This window comes from Psammomys obesus, unplaced genomic scaffold (assembly GCF_907164565.1).
Source record: "Psammomys obesus unplaced genomic scaffold, mPsaObe1.curated_primary_1811, whole genome shotgun sequence".
Classification (NCBI taxonomy): Eukaryota; Metazoa; Chordata; class Mammalia; order Rodentia; family Muridae; genus Psammomys; species Psammomys obesus.
Genome location: NW_026591560.1, coordinates 2211626 through 2228483, shown reverse-complemented (window position 1 = coordinate 2228483; position 16858 = coordinate 2211626). Strand labels below are relative to the sequence as shown.

The 16858-nt window shown below is 44.5% G+C and overlaps 1 protein-coding gene across 1 annotated transcript in view; it reads right to left on the bottom strand.

The window, feature by feature from the left end:
- Positions 1 to 321: 321 nt before the first annotated feature.
- Positions 322 to 16858, bottom strand: part of Sf3b2 (splicing factor 3b subunit 2) — a 20310-nt gene continuing 3773 nt past the window's right edge. Inside the window, exons 6-21 of the mRNA XM_055610598.1 lie at positions 14342 to 14451; positions 13942 to 14038; positions 13542 to 13633; positions 13033 to 13248; positions 12565 to 12702; positions 12342 to 12422; positions 11920 to 12147; positions 10143 to 10292; positions 9406 to 9495; positions 9189 to 9296; positions 6541 to 6648; positions 6151 to 6293; positions 5964 to 6065; positions 1168 to 1267; positions 893 to 1078; positions 322 to 556 (exon numbers count right to left, since the gene is read on the bottom strand). Of these exons, the coding sequence (XP_055466573.1) occupies positions 485 to 556; positions 893 to 1078; positions 1168 to 1267; positions 5964 to 6065; positions 6151 to 6293; positions 6541 to 6648; positions 9189 to 9296; positions 9406 to 9495; positions 10143 to 10292; positions 11920 to 12147; positions 12342 to 12422; positions 12565 to 12702; positions 13033 to 13248; positions 13542 to 13633; positions 13942 to 14038; positions 14342 to 14451 (2021 nt within the window). The 3' untranslated portion in view covers positions 322 to 484. The remainder of the gene's footprint in view (positions 557 to 892; positions 1079 to 1167; positions 1268 to 5963; positions 6066 to 6150; positions 6294 to 6540; positions 6649 to 9188; positions 9297 to 9405; positions 9496 to 10142; positions 10293 to 11919; positions 12148 to 12341; positions 12423 to 12564; positions 12703 to 13032; positions 13249 to 13541; positions 13634 to 13941; positions 14039 to 14341; positions 14452 to 16858) is intronic.

The window sequence follows — 16858 nt, the reverse complement described above, 5'->3', positions numbered from 1 at the left end:
AGGTTAAGTAGGCCTTTCTGCCACAAGGTCAGTGAGGAAGGCCTGACCTGGCCTCCTTCCCTAGCCTACAGTTACTTCCCAGCCTAGCCAGGGTGCTATGCTGGCTATTTTTATTCTCCAGGAACAAAGCACTAAGGTCAGACCAAACCTAAAGGTACTTTCCTCAGAGCCTTCAGACAAAAGGAGGGGTAGGGCATAGTGTATTATCCACAATTTCAGCACAGCAACCATGGTCCCATGGTCCTACGGAACAGTCTGTGATTACAGGCAAGCAGTATATATATGCTTCTGCAGAAGCTCAAAAGGAGAGATTCAAGAGTGTCAGGTATTCATCCTTCCTTGGGAAACAGCTTTATTTACAAAACAAGTAAAATAAAAACATGAAATGACTAGCCTAGGGAAGTACACAGCTAGCTTTAGGGACCCACATATAAAGCCCAGACATACAAAGGGCCTAAAGGAAGGCCAGTTATGTGAGAGGGACCTAGAATTTGAATTCCTTGTATTTCTTGCTTCCCCCACGACTGTCCTGGGGTTGAGCTTTCCGTTTCTTTTGCTGTAAGAGACAGAGAGAGACAGGTTACAATAGGTAAAACAAGCCCCAAATAGGAGGCAGCCTAACATGGACATAAAAATTAAGGAAAAAAAGCACTGAAACCACATTCTTTTCTCTTCCCTCAGATTTGAATGACTTTCTTCCTCTTCCTGTGGAGATGTCACTGTACTTAAAAGATGACAACCATTGGAAGATCTCTAAGATGTTCAGGCTCGAGGAAAATAGGAAGCAGGCACCAAGCCCACCCTCCCTGTCACTGCTGAGGCACACAGCTCCACCAGAGAAGACAGACCCGACTGTTAGGCTGTCACTCCTAGGTTCCTAGATTGCGCCCACCTTCTGTTTGGCAGCATGCTCAGCCACCATGTCGCTGAAGTCTTCTTTCTCTACTTGAGCCTGCTGCTCCCGAACATGCTCCTCATACTTCTGGGTCATGGCCATGGGGTCCAGTTCCAACTCCTCAGGTGCCAGCGCTACTTCCACACCTTGCAACTCAGGGGCTGGGCCCTTCCGGCTCATAACCTGAAAAGATTAGAACCTTGTTATCTCCAAAGACTCTCAGACACCATAGCTCCATCTTCGTCACAAAATAATGTCCTCCAAATGCTTACCGTGGACATGTCATAAATGTGGGTTGATCCCATCATGGCACCCCCAACAGTGGCTGTTCTCTTCTCTGGCAATACAGTGAACAGCTGAGGAGTCTCACTTCTGCAAAGGACAAGAAAGTAAAACCCAGTAAGGGACACAGGGTCTCCAGAGTGGAAAAAAAAAAAAAAAAAAAAAACCACAAATGGCACTTAGATTCTTAGAGAATTCCAAGATAACTACAGCTGAATCATCTAACCTTCAAGAAGACTCATAAGAAAACTTGGGTTAGGGATGTGTAGTAGAGTCAATGCTGATCCTACAGGATAGAATTTGTAAGGGGTACAGAGACTAAGCTGGGGGATCTTCTGAACCAAATCAGGGGATGAGAACCAGGATTCATAAGGTTAATGTCCAAAGAGGCTGAAGTTTCATATAGAGCTTTAACAGAGAAGATGTAAAAAGAACAATCTAGGGCTAGGAAAATGGTTCAGCCAATAAAAATACTATGCAAGCCTGATGACCTGAGTCCCATCCCTAGAAACTATATAAAGAAAACTAATTCCACCAAATTGTACTCTGACCTCTATACACTTGCTGTGGCACACATGGCACACATACAAACATGCAGGCAAAACACTCCTACACATGAAATTTAAAATATATATGTGTATCTATGTGTGTGCGCCAGTGTGCCTGGTACCTGAGGAAGTCAGAAGAGGTGTCATTGTACTCTGGAGCTGGAGTTACAGCTTTTGTACTAGCATATAGGTGCTGGGAATTGAATCCAGGTCCTCTACAAGATCATCAAATGCTCTTAACTACTGTGACATCTCATCTCTACAGCCTAAAGGCCATTGCTCACCCACGGAACTAATCATCTCATTATCCAGAATACAAACTCTTTATAATGACCTAAAGGATTCATACTCCATGCAATGTACCCTTATTTGTTTTCTTTTCTCTAATACAAAAAACTTTAGAATTTTGCTTCCTGACAAGAAGTAGGTACCAGATTTACCCATCTACATGAAATAACCAAAATCTGGACAAAATACATTAAAACTATAGTTGTTCAAGGCACTAGACAAGAAAAGTAAAGAACAATGAATTACTATTAATACAATACAGAAAGTAAATGAGAGGGAAGAGGTAGGAGGATTGGGAATTCATGGGTAGCACTGGTTTAGAGACCCAGCCTTTGAAACAGTTTAAAAAAAAAAAATTCAAATGAGCTGTACAGTGGTATTGAGTTTCTAGACCACAGAAGCGGGGGAGACCCATACAGAGCTCAGAGGATTCTCTGAGCTGAGAGAATGAGGTTCAAAATCTAAGGAGTCCAAAGCAGCCAGAGACTGTGGGACACAGAACTCAAGAACTTCTTCAAGTACTGGGGTTAGAGGAGTATGAGGAAAATATGCAAGTGAGGATACTACCAACACCAAAGAGTTCCTGGAAGGATGAGCAATGAACATTGTCCACTGCTCAATAGGATGGAAAACAGTGCCTATTCCCACTAATCAGGTGAAAAACCCTCCAAATTCATAGCGCTTGGGCTGAGAATGCAGAGTGTCTGGAGCCCTGCCTCTGAGTCAGGGAAGACTAAACACTCTTTTAGTCCTGCTAAGAAAACCAAAAAGCAAAAACCCCAGGGGATCAAACTGCCTCTAAACAACCATACACCAATCAAAGCTGAAGATGTGTAGGAATACAAAATACCCTAACCCAGTAAAGCAAATTTCACAAAACTAAACAGTCAGTCAGAAACTACCAGGCATACAGCATGGTGGTGCACACCTATAACCTATATTTAATCCCAGGATTTGGGAAGCTGAGACAGGAGAATCATGGGTGCAAGGCCAGCTGCAGTTACATAGAACTGGTCTCCACCAAAAAAAAAAACACACACACACACATACAACAAACAAACAAACAAACAAAAAAAAAGGCCAGTTACGGTGACATAGACTTTCATCCCAGTACTTGGAAGGCAGAAGCAGGTGGATCTCTGTGAGTTCAAAAGCAGCCTGGTCTACAGAATGTCCCAGGCCAGCCAAGACAACAAAGAAAAACCCCATCTTGGAAAAGAAAAGGGGGGAGGGGGCTGGAGAGAAGCTCAGAGGTTAAGAGCACTGTTTGCTCTTCCAGAGGTCCCGAGTTCAATTCTCAGCAACCACATGGTGGCTCACAACCATCTATAATGAGAGCTGGTGCCCTCTTCTGTCCTACAGGCACACATGCAGACAGAAGATTGTTTCTTTTATCTTATATGCATTGTGCTTTGCCTGCATGTATGTCTGTGAAGGTGCCAGACCCCCTGAAATTAGAGCTACAGATATTTATGAGCTGCCATGTGGGTGCTGAGAATTGAACCTGGGTCCTCTGGGAGAGCAGCCGATGCTCTTAAACCACTGAGCCATCTCTCCAGGCCCAGAACATTGTATACATAATAAATACATAAGTCTTTTTTAAAAAGAGAGGGAGAAAGTTGCAATTCATACTAAGAAGAACATCAACCACAATCAACCTACAAGGCTGGAAGTAGTGGCACACACCTGTAATCCCAGCCCTGAAGAGGTAGATTAAGCTAGAGGGTTAGGAGTGCAAGATCAGCATCAACTACATGAACATGTCTCAAAAAAAGAAAACTCAATCAACCTAGAATTAATAAATGTTATAATTAGCAAGCAAACACATAAAATGTTACTAAGGGCCTAGGGAGACAGGTCAATAAGGAATATGCTTGCCTGGCAAGCATGGGGACCCGAGTTTAGATCTTCAGAAAAAGTGTGTCTAAACCCACCACCAGGGCAGTGGAGACAACAGCAAACACAGGTTCTTTGAGAGATCGTGTCTCAAAAATAAAAGAGAGAATAAGAGATGAAGATTCTTGTGTGCATTTACATACATACACACACACACACACACACACACACACACACACACACACACGAGAGAAAGAGAGAAAAAAAAGGAGAGAGAAAGGGAGACAGAGACAGAGAGAGAGAGGAAAAGAAAAAAAAAAAAACTCAGAAAAACAGCAAGCCAGGCAGTGGTCCCACAGGCCTTTAATCCCAGCACTCAGGAGGCAGAGGCAGGAGGATCTGTGTGAGTTTGAGGCCAGCCTGGACTACAAAGTGAGTCCAGGACAGCCAGGGCTACACAGAGACCTTATCTTGAACCCCATCCCCAAGGGGGAAAAAAACAGCAAGAGAAAATGACACATTGTACATCACAAAACAAAGGTAAAAATGATAGAAAGAAAACACTGGAGCAACATCTCAGGAGGACTTAAAAAGAGAAGAACACATTGTCAACCTAGAATACTCAACTATCCAAATTTGTTCAAAACTGAAGACCTCTAAATATTATAAAGCTGGGCCCAAGATGGGAAAGCAGAAGGCCCATAGGAAAAGTGGGTGTAACAAAGCACGCCTGTTGTCCCAGGGCTGGGTAAGCAGAAGCAGGGGACCCTGAGGTTTCCAGCTATCTAGTTTAGCAAGTTCCAGTGAGAACAACCGAAGACACCCAAAAGCAACCTCTGGCCCCTACGCAGGCATATTACATGTGCTCTTGCACACATGTGCACATGCACAAATGCACAAAGGGTGGGAAGTTATTTCATGATAAACGGTGTAGGTTGGTTTTCTTTCAACTTGAAACAAACTAGGGTCATCTGGGAAGAGGAAACCTTTAGCTGGGAACATGTCCCGACCAGATTGGCCTGTGATTGGCCTGTGGGCACATCCATGAACATTTCTTGGTTAATGATTGTTGTGGGAGGACTGAGCCCACTGAGGGCAGGGGATTTTGGGTTCTGTAAAAAAGCAGACTGAGAAAGGTAAGAAGAGCAAGCCAGTAAGCAGCACTCCTCCATAACCTCTGCTTCAGTTCCTGCCTCCAGGTTACTGCCTTGAGTTCCTTCCCTGACTTCTCTTAATAATGGACTGTAACCTGTTAACCAAATACTCTTTTCTCCCAAGTTTCTTTTGTTTATGGTGTTTCTCAAAGCAATAAGCAGACTAGAACAGGAGTCATTCCTCCCTATGTGCCTCAGTACCTGAAACAGCTGTAAAATCAAGGTCATCACACTTGCTTGTGCGTCTATCTGTGCTGGCTGCAGACCACCAGGGACAGATTCTTGCCTGATATTTAGTTCAAATACCACCTCTTCAATGAGGCCTTCCAATACTTCTCCACCATTCAACACTCTTCTCAACTAATTACTCAGGTTGGCTCAGCTTCACCATTACTAGACAGACCAGAAATAACTTTATTCTGATCACGTGTCTGCCTCAACTATCTACCCGCTGATTTCCCACTGGCACAAGGCTGATGTTTAACAACTGTTAGGAAAGGGAATAAAGAGGGGTGTAGTAGCACACCCCTGTAATCCCAGCACTCAGAGAAGCAGAGGCAAGTGGATCTCTGTGAGTTCAAGGCCAGCCTGGTCTATGAAGAGAGTCCAGGACAGGCAAGGTTACAAAGAGAAACCCTGTCTCAAAAAAAAGGGGGGGAGGGGGGAAGTCGTGCATGGTGATGCACACTTTCAATCCTAGCGCTCCAGAGGCAAAAGCAGGCAGATCTCGGCAGATCTCTGAGTACAAGGCCAGCCTGATTTACAAAAAGAGTTCCAGGGCAGCCAAAGCTTTTACACATAGAAACTCTGTCTTGAAAAACAAAAAACAAAAAAACAAAACAAAACAAAACAAAAAAACCAAAAAAAAGGAATTAAAGTCAGCCAACCAACCCAGAAAACCAACTAAAGGGGAAGCCACGCCCTACTCCTGCCCCATTGCTGCCTGAGAACTTCTCTCACCCATCCATCGCCTCCTCAATCTTCTTCTTCCTCAGCTCAATGAGTTCGGGGGTCTCCATTCCAGCAGGCACTGATGAGAACCCTCCAGGAGTGATGAGGCCACTATGAAGAAAGAGGAAAAGCACCGTTGTAAAGAAGCAGCTTCCAAAGACAAACAGGCTGCTTTGGAGGAGAGGCTCTTGCCTACCTGTCTGCAGGCGTGATAAAGCCAGTCTCATCTGGTTTGTCTTCATCACTTTCCTCCTCTTCCTCTTCTTCTGAGGACTCTTCATCAGATGGCTCTAGCTCTCCCCAAGGGGTCCTGTCAATTTCTTCTTCTTCAGTTTTGGTCTAAAACAGATTCCTCATTCATTCAACAAGTACTTACTGCGTTCCTATTAACCCACCTTGCTGCTCACTGAAGAGATGGAGGAGTAAATAATCTTCTAAACAAAGCTGCACTATACCTCAGGAAAACACAAGCCCCTTTTCAGACTGGAACACCACCATGCCCAGTTCCCTGACAATGAAATTATAGACCAACTAACCCTAACCTTCTTAGCATTGAGTAACATCAAACTCAGCAGCCTACCCATACCTGAAACTCAGCAGCATTGGTTCCAAACACGTCCCCATAAAGTGGCTTCCCGGTTTCATCTACTGGAGGTTTGCCCCAGCCACCAGCATGGTATCCAAAGGAACAGCTCTGCAGGAGAGGAAACATGAATGTGTTCTCCTAAACTCAGAAAACACTGATGCCATAGAATCAAACTCCAAGATACAGAGCTCACACAGGGACTCTGGAAACTAGGACTGCAGGATACAGTTGCACATTAAAAACAAAACAAAAAACTACAGGGGTTGAGCAGAGGGTTCAACCAGGTAGAGAATAACTGAAGAAGACACTCACTCAGTGAACACCCGGCTGACCTCCATGTGCAAAAGCATCAGATCCTCAAGTGCACACAGAAATGAAAGCACAATCTCTCTCTCTCACACACACACACACACACACTTAAACACACACACACACACACACACACACTCACTCATACGAAGCATCTAAAAAAAAACTAATAAGCACCAGACTGGAGGCAACAGGATCAGTGAGGATAAGAGACAGAGATCATGCTAATGTCCTCCTTTGGGATATGGTGTGGACTGCCTAAATCCAAAACAAATTCTTTAAAATCAGGACCCTAATTTATTCTCCCCAATTTTTCCTAAATGTGGAAAGTTAGTTGGTTAGCATCTATCTCATATAATAGAAATTAAGTTTAACAATACTATTTTCCCTGTAATAACTTGTCTATTGATACTTTTCAGTTTGTCTAAAAGTAACTTAATGTCATCTTGAGATAAAACTATTTCCATCTATCCATGTGTGTATCAAAGAGCTAATTAGAAACAGATTCACCAAAGAGAAAATTTAGTAACTAATCCCAGTACTCAGGAGGCAGATTTCTTGCAAGTTCAAAAGTAGCCTGATGCATATAATGAGTTCCAGGCCAGCCAAGACTGCACAGTGACACCTTGTCTCACAACAAAATTTATGGATAACTTGTTCTCCTCTTTGTACCTGTAAGAATGATGTGTCTGTGTGCTTGCCATGTGTACAGAAGTCAGAGAACAACTTCTGAGAGTTAGTTCTCTGCCTCACTATGTGGTTCTAGGGACTGAACTTGGTTGTCGGGCTTGGGAACAAGCTTCTTCGCCTGCTGAGCCACCTCCTCGGCCCAGTACTTGGCAACCTTGACTGAATATTTTTTCACAAGTATGCTGTTGTTTTGGTTTGTTTTAACTTGTCCAGTTTGTAAGGTTTTTTTCATTATTAATTGTTGACCCTACCACCTACCCTAGAATTTAAGTTGTTTTTGTTATGCTTTGTTTTGTTTTAATTACTTGGCACTTATGAAATATCTCTCATTATAGATGGATGTGAGCCACCATGTGGTTGCTGGGAATTGAACTTATGACCTTTGGAAGAACAGCCAGTACTCTTAACCTCTGAGCCATCTCTCCAGAGCCCTGGAATACTCTTCTTTGCCATGTGGGTCCTGGGGAATCAAACTCAAGTGATCAAACTTAGTGGTAAGTACTTTTACCCACTAAGCTATCTCAATGGCCCCATGTCAGTTAAAAAAAAAAAAATCTTCAGGCTGAAAAGATGGCTCAGTAGTTAAGAATACTTGCTCTTACAGCAGATGTGGGTCCACTTCCCAGCATGCACTTGGCAGTTCACAACTGTCTATAACTCCTATCACAGGGAATCTGACATTCTTTCCTGGCCTCTGCAGGAACCAGGCACACAGATACAGGCAAAACACCCATAAATATAAAAAAGCAAAAAAATAACCCAGCATTAGGGGTGAAGAGAAGTGGGCCCCAAGAGCTCACTGGCCATCCAGCCTAGCTGAAACAGCACGCTTCTGGTTCCGTGAGAGACCCTGTCTCAGGGCAGTAACCCGAGAACCACAGAGGAAGATAATCCATCACAACATATTCTGCTCTGACCTCCACAGGAACACATGTCCACATATTCCTGGGCATGCAACAAGCGCGCGCGCACACACATTCCTAGTGTATGCAACACAGATAGAGAAGTAGGAAAAAAAACAACAAAACAGAGAACTAGACAAACAACAAAAATAAAATCATTTATTAAAAAAAAAAAAAAAAAACACAGCTGGGCACATTAATCCCATTGCTTGGGAAGCAAAGGAAGGCGGATCTCTGAGTTTGAGGCCAGCCTAGTCTACAAAGAGTCCAGGAAAGCCAGGGCTACACAAAGAAACCCTGCCTCAACAAACAAACAAGCGAATGAACGAAGGAATAAATCAATACACACACACACACACACATACACACAAAAGCCTAACATTGGTGGCATACATCTTTAATTCCATCACTCAGGCAGTAGAAGCAGGCAGATCTCAGAGTTCGAAGTAAGTGTGGTCTAAAGAGTGAGTTCAAGGACAGCCAGGACTATATAGAGAAACCCTGTCTTAAAAAACCAAAAAGAAAAAAATAAACAAAAAACTAGATGTTGGCCAGCATGCCTTTATTCCTAGCACAGGGGAAGCAAAGGCAGAAAAGTCTCTGAGTTCAAGACCACTCTGGTCTATGGCAGAGTTCTAGAACAGCCAAGGCTATACAAAGACACCCTGTCTTGGAAAATAAAACACATGCGCACACACAAAACAAAATAAAACCGGGGCAGCTGAGAAGGACAAACTCAGTACAAACCTCAGGGATAGGTGAATTCAGTCCAGGGATTTTCAGGTTTGGGTAGGATGGGGGTGGTCCATATCGCTGCATGGCAATCAGCCACGGAGGAGGGACTTTGTGTGCATTCTGGAGAAAAAAAACAGAACAGGTTATTACCTACCTTCCCCTACCCTATCTTTCCCTTGTGCTCACCTCACCTCCCTCCAGCTTCCCCAGCCACTTAGCCAATACTTACAGGTCCTACTGGCATCCCTAAGGAAATCCTTAGTTCATCAGATAAATCTCCAGGCTTCTTCTCCTTCAGCCGTGTCTCAAACTCCTTGCCCTGGGGAAAAGCACAGCTGGCTCTGTCTGTGACTCCACACACACACTGAGAGCTCGCTGGCATGAGGACACGAGAACAGACAAGTAGCCCCAATCTCCATCAGATACAAAGTCTCATGAGGGCTACTTGGCTCCCACTTAGATTTCGGGTAGAATAGGAAAAGGAAGAAGGCCAGCCTCTCTGCTGCTAATAGTGCACTGTGAAAACAGACTGAATACAGCACCTGCTTTCTCACTTGTGAAACAAGGCCACTGGACAGGGTGACCATCAGCACCCTTCTATCACAAACAATCAAAAAATGCCAGTGACAGAATCACCATGGTGATTAACAAATCAAAAATCAGGGGGAAAAAAACTAATTTTGTCTTTCACTTAGAACAAAACCTTTCTGAGAAACACCTGCCACTTTTACCATCTTATCACTAACCTACCTACTAAACATCACTTCAAATGCTTTGTCTATAGGTTTTTTCTGCAAAAAGGGTTTGTTTGGAGAAAAACAAACAAAAAACCAAAAATAACACAGCCTGTCTTACCCACTGGCAGCAATGGGCAATTTTAAGGCTGGGGACCCCTGACCCAACTTTGAAATGGACTCTAACCAAAGTCAACATCAAGCCTCAACCATGCACCACCCCTTCCCGAACCTCATAATACAGGTCCCCATGGATTGTGAGCTTTGGCTTGGTCTGCCACTTGAAGAAGGCATCATGCAGTTTCTGGTAGTCAATATCAATCTTCCCCATCTTGGGCCGAACCTTCTCTCTCATTTTTGACTTCATGGTCTTTTGTTCTTCCTGTTAAAAATGGCAGAAGAGATGAATTACTGAGTATTAGTCAATTCTTCAGTAGAGGATCAGCTTCAATTCAAGAGACCCTCATTATTTTGGTTGGTTGGTTGTTATTTTCAAGACAGGGTTTCTCTGTGTAGCCTTGGCTGTCCTGGACTTGCTTTGTAGACAAGGCTGGCCTCCATCTCACAGCAATGCACCTGCCTCTGCCTCTCAGAGTGTTGGGATTAAAGGCATACAACACCACGCCCAGCTACTAGGAAACCCCATTTATCTCGCTCTGAAAAAACCAGCTTAACATCAAGAAGCTACTAGGTGTAACACCAGTACCCAAAACTCAAATGGCACAATCTATGCTGAACAAAACAGACTTACTATATGAGAGGAACCTCAGTTTTCTGCCAGTAACTGCTCTTCTTAACTATGTGATCAAGAGAGGACTGGATGGGGCTGAGGAACTGGCTCACTGGTTTAAAAGTACGTGTTGTTCTTGCAGACACCATGATCAGACTCCAGCACAGACATGGTGGCCTACCAAAATTCCTAACTGCAGTTCCAAAGGTATCTGAGACACCCCCCCCCCCCGGCACACACACCCCCACCTCTACAGGCACATACATACACACAAGCAAAACACCATTCATAAAAAGTAAATAAAACTAAAAGAGAGAGGCTGGGTATGGTAGTGCACACCTTTAATCCCAGCACTCAGGAGGCAGAGGCAGGTGGAATGCTGTGAGTTCAAGGTCAGCCTGGTCTACTACAAAGTGAGTTCAAAACAGCCAGGGTTACACAGAAAAACCCTGTCTAGAAACCCAGCCACCCCTCCCCACACAAAAGGAAATTTCTCTATAAGACCTGGTTCACAAGCCTGTAGGGCAGTGGGTCTCAACCTTCCTAATGCTGCACCCTTTAATACAGATCCTCATGTTGTGGTGACCCCAGCTATAATATTATTTCAGTCATGAATCTAATGTAAATATATGTGTTTTCCAACCATCTTAGGCGGCCCTTGTAAAAGGCTGGTTTGGCCTCCCAAAGGGGTTGGGAGCTTGCACAGGTTGAGAGCTGTTGCTCTAGGGCATTTTCTTAATTAGTGATTGATGGGGAGGGCCTAGTCATTGTGGGTGGGGCCACCCCTAGGTGGTCCTGGGTTCTATAAGAAAGCAGGCTGAGCAAGCTAAGAGGAGCAAGCCAGTAAGCTACACCCTCCATGGCTTCTGCATCAGCTCCTGCCTCCAGGTCTCTGCCCTCACTGCTTTTGATAATGAACTGCTATAAAGGAACTGTGAGTGAAATAAACCCTTTCCTGCCTTTCAGTGCTTCATCACAATAGTAACCCTAAGTAAGATAAGCATCATCTGTACCTCTAGCTATGAGTGCATCAGAAAAGAGCATACAGGTCAAGTGAAGGCAGGGAAGAAGAGAAAGAAAGCTGCTATTCAGGACAAAGAACCTCAAAATGGAAAGGAAGTGACACTCTAAATGCAGCCTCAAGGTGTACATACAGTACTGAGTTCTAAACTGGAAACGGTTAATTACACTTCTAACAAACAGGTAGTCCAGTTCTAAGGCAGGCTGCTATAGAGGGTGTGGATAGCCAAACTCAGGTTGAACCCCAGCCAGGCCTCACCTTCTCCTGCAGAGCCTCTCGCATCTCCTGAATGCCTGTGCGTTTGATAAAGTCTGGCAGCTCAAAGGGGGGCTTTTCAATACCCCGTTTGCCTTGCAGGTACTTGCGCTTAAAACACCAGTGGCGTGGCACAGGGACAGAGTTCCGGGTGGCCTTGAGGTGAACCAAGAGCTTCGGGTCCTGTGCTGTCACATCATGCATCTCCACTACATCAGGCCGAGCCACCAGCTAAAAAAAGCACAGAGCAGTTTTTAGAAAGCCCACCTCTTGGTTAAAGCTGTCTTCTCTTTCTCAAAGAACCCCTATACCACGCAACTATAAAAAACCCTTCTTGTAAAACCTCTAAAGCAAACTCAGTGGGGCTAAGTGCAACTCAGCTTCCCAGCCCGACTCCAGATCTGCTGGGTCATCTCAGGTCTAACCTGCTTGAGTTCCGCCACAGTAAAGCGATTCATCCGGCGCAACTTCTTCTTGGACAGCTTAGGGGCCTCTGGCTTCTTTTCCTAGAATAAAATAACCTTAGGTGGACCTCAGGTGGAAATCAAACTGCCCAGCCCATGTCAATGCTTAAACCATCAAAGTCCTTGAGGACAACACCTCAACTGCCTATGCCCTGCAACCCTCTCCAACTGTGGGAGGCCTGACCTGTTCATCATCACTGCTGTCATCATCACTGTCCTTGTGCTCCTCCTCAAAGCCCTTCTTCTTGGGGACTGCAGAGTTCTCCATTTTGTCAAGTTTCTCTGGCTCCTTTTCTTTTTCCTTCTTCACGTCATCAGTAAGCTGAAGAGACAAACCATGTGGAAATTTGTTTTGTTTTGTTTTGTAATGTACACATTGTTCTGCCTGCATGTACACCTGCAAGCCAGAAGAGGGCACCAGATACCATTATCGATGGTTGTGAGCTACCCTGTCTTCAAATGAATTGAACTCAGGACCTTTGGAAGAGCAGCCAGTGCTCTTAACCTCTGAGCCATCTCTCCAGCACCTGGAAATCCTGTTGTTGACACACCTCCATCTTGACCCCTGAATTCAAACAACGTTCCCCAGGCTTATCCAAGTCCATCCCTCACCCATCAAGCTTGGCCACTCAGAGCACACTATTCCTTGTACCTTGAAAGCCTCAAAAATCTTCTTGAAGAAGACAAAGTTGGTATCATAGATTTCAGGCTCCTCAGTCACATATTCAATCTCCACATCAGCAGCAGGGGAGTCAGAGCCTCGAGACCGAGCTGAGTCTTTCTCTCGGTCCCCAGAACTCTCTGAAGATGCTGCCCGCACCCGCTGGGGCTTTTTCTTCTTCTTTCGGTTCCGACGCTTCCGGTTTTTCTATCAAGACAAGAAAACCACCTAAGTCAGAATCTGTACCCCATGCCTGCCCTCACTACTTCAGCACTTGGCCTTTATACAAGCAGGCAGATGCCAAAGTGTGGCTGCTGGAGCCACAGCTTTTTCAGCTGTAAATGCATCCACAGTACTTAGAATGTAAGTGGCTTTGTGACAAATGCAAGATAGCTGCAAGATGCTTAGGGTGGAAACTGCATGCATCTAAGACCTATCTCTGCATGATCCTTTCAGACAATTTCCATCACACACCTCTTCTGGATACTTCCATCAAATACCTCTTTTTTGGATATGGACACGGTGTCCTCCTCAGTCTCTGATGCTGACTGTCCCAGAGATGAGCGAGTATCTGTCTCCATTTCTTCTTCCTCTGTTAGGGAAGAATGTGGCAATCAACAATCCTAATAGTAAATTCACAATCAACTTTTTCTTTTTTTGAAACAAGGTCTTACATACCCCCAGCTGGTCTCAAACTTACTATGTAGCCAAGGAGGACTTTGAATTTCTGATCCTCCTATCTCAACCTTCAAGAGCTGGGATAAGAACATTCTACCACACCCAATTTTCTCCATCACTAGAAAGTAACTGTTTCTTCTCAGGGATGGGGAAGGGCAGTGAGGACATGGCCTCAGCACAACCTTGCGGCCCCATCCCCGGTGTTAGGACAGCAACACTCACCCTGCTGGGAGTTCATCTCTTCCTGGCGGCTCTCCTTCAGCTGCAGAATCTTCTCCAAAGCCTGGGGGATCTTGGGTCCCACAGAAGGATCATCCATCTGCCAGAAACACCCAATCAGAAGGGCTGACGCCCAGCACCTTCCTCCTCTAATTCCACCTCTTACTGTTGCAAGGCTGCCAGGTTGTGACACATGAAATAGACAAGGTGCTGTATCCTTCAGAATTCTGCCCAAAATGTCTCCCAAGTCCCTAACCCTAAAAACTCACTTTAACTAAGCATGGCTCCTACCTGTGCCCAAGAATTTAACCCACCCACACTTCACAGATTTCTCTGATAAACGAAAGCAGTCCCCCTCCAAATCACAATTTTTCTGACCATAGAAAGAAGTCAGAAGTCTCACCTCTCTGTTCTCATCTCCAGGGGGCGGTGGGGGCCCCCGAGGGCGAGGAACAGGTGCCCCCATGGGCAAAACAGTAGGAGTGGGAACCACAGGGCCTACTGGTGCAGCTACTGTGTGAAGGAAAAAGCAAAGTCAGAACAGTCTCCTTGGTGATGGGTGCCCTATATGGCAGGAGATGATGAAGGTATTGGAGTGCTTCCGGGGTGCTGCCATGTTTTGGTTCTTGGCTCACAAGCTGGCTGCACAAATACAGCGTGTGAAAATTCATGACCTATCAGACACTTGTTATAGTTTACTTTTTCTTCTTCTGAATTCATATTTTCCTATACTCTTCTCTCATATACCATGTGCACGTTGTACTCACAGAGGCCATAACAGGAAGTCAGACCCCTGATGTTGGAGTTACGAATGGCTATGAGTCACCGATGTGGGTGGTAGGGTCAAATTCAGGTCCTCTCTAAGATTAGCAGGAACATCTCTCCAGCCTCTTTTTTTGTTTTAAAATATTGATTTTATGTGTATGACTGTTCTTCTGCATATACTTATGTATACCACATGTATGCCTTGTACCTCAGAGGTCAAAAGGGGTGGGGTCAGATCCCCTAAAAATGTAGTTACTAGCCAAGCAGTAATGGCTTACACCTTTATTCCCAGCACTCGGAAGGCAGAGGCAGGTGGATCTCTATGAGTTCGAGGCCAGCCTTCTCTACAGAGTGAGTCCAGGACACCCAAGGCTACCTAAAGAGACCCTGTCACTTAAAAAAAAAAAAAAAAAAAGTGGTTACTAGTTATGAGACAGCATAAGGGTGCTGGAAACTTAACCCAGGTGTTCTGCAAGAGTAACAAGGGCTCTAAATAATTGAGCCATCTCTCCAGCCCTCCCTTTGTTTTTTTAAGATAGGTTCTATATTGCTCAAACTCATGATCCAACTCCCGCAGCCTCCTCACTTCGAAGATTACAGGTTACGGATCAGCACCATCATGGCTGACTCTTACAGGAAATCATTTGGTTTTTCTGTTTTTGGAGACAGGACCTCACTATGCAGCTCAGGCTGGCTTAGAACTTCCTTTGTAAACCAGGTTAGTCTCAACCTCACAGAGATCAGCCAGGCTTCTTAAAGTATGTACCACCAAGCTCAGCAAGTAACTTTTTATAGATGTATATGGTTTTTGTCTCTAGGTATGTATGTGTACCATATGCATGCCTGGTGACCAAGGAAGACACAAGAGGGCATTGCATCCCCTGGAAGTGGAGTTATAGATGACTGTAACCCACCATGTGGGTGTTAAGAAAAGAAACTGGGACCTCTGCAAGTGCAGCAAACGCTCTTAACCACTGAGCCATGTCTCCAGCCTCAGGAATCTTTTAAGTTCAATATATATACTTGTCCTGTGAACCACAGAGGCTTTGTTTCAGGACACCACCCACATTCTGGAATCAGAGTGCTCAAGGCACAGAGGCTATACTTTCTGTATTTTATGATCATCTCTAATAGTCACTCCAATGCACATGCTATGTAAATAGTTATGCTGAAGCTTAGAGAATGACAAGTCTGTTAATGTTTTTAAATATATTTTTTAGTTATATCTATGTGTATGTGTGAGAATACGCACGAGTGCAGTGCCTACGGATTCTTAAAGATGACTACAGATCTCATGGAGCTACTGTTTCATGTGGCTGTAACCCACCAACTGTGGATGCTGAAAACTGAACTTGGGTGCTCTGCAAGAGCTAATGACAAATCTCCCCAGCCCCAAACACAATGTGTTTGTTTCCATCTAGTTATATAAAAGGTGCTTAGGTACAGAACCAGGATATACAGAGGGCTCACTGTACTTAAAATCTTCTGAAGTACTGAGAATATAGCCAAATGACAGGGCTCAGGCTTAGTATGCTCAAGACTCTAAGTTCAAACCCAGCAGAGAAATTTTTGTTTTAAAGTTTTTTAAAACTTATCTTTTGGGGGAGCAGCCTTACCAGGCCACAGAGGAAGAAAATGCAGCCACTCCTGATGAGACCTAATAGACTAGGATCAGAAGGAAGAAAAAGAAGACCTCCCCTATCAGTGGACTTGGGGAGGGGCATTCGTGGAGAAGGGGGAAAAAGGGAGGAATTGGGAGGGGAGGAGGGAGGGAGCTACAGGGGGAATACAAAGTGAATAAAGTGTAATTAATAAAAAAAATTTTTTTTAAAAACTTAAAAAAAACTTATCTTTTAAAAATCAATTTATATGCATAGGTGTTTTACCTAAATGTATGTCAGTCCATGCACTAGGTATGTGCTTAGTGGCAGCAGAAGCTAGAAGACATCTGACCCCTGGGGACTATAAGTTACAGACGGTCCTCTGTAAGAGCAGTCAGTGTTCTTAGCCACTGAACCACCTCTTCAGCTCCGAATTTTTAATTATACATACATGTATGTGTCTGCATGTACACATGAGAGGCCTTGGAAGCCAGAAGAAAATGTTAGATCCCCTAGGCTGCAGTTACAGGCATTTGTGAGCCATGTGATGTGGG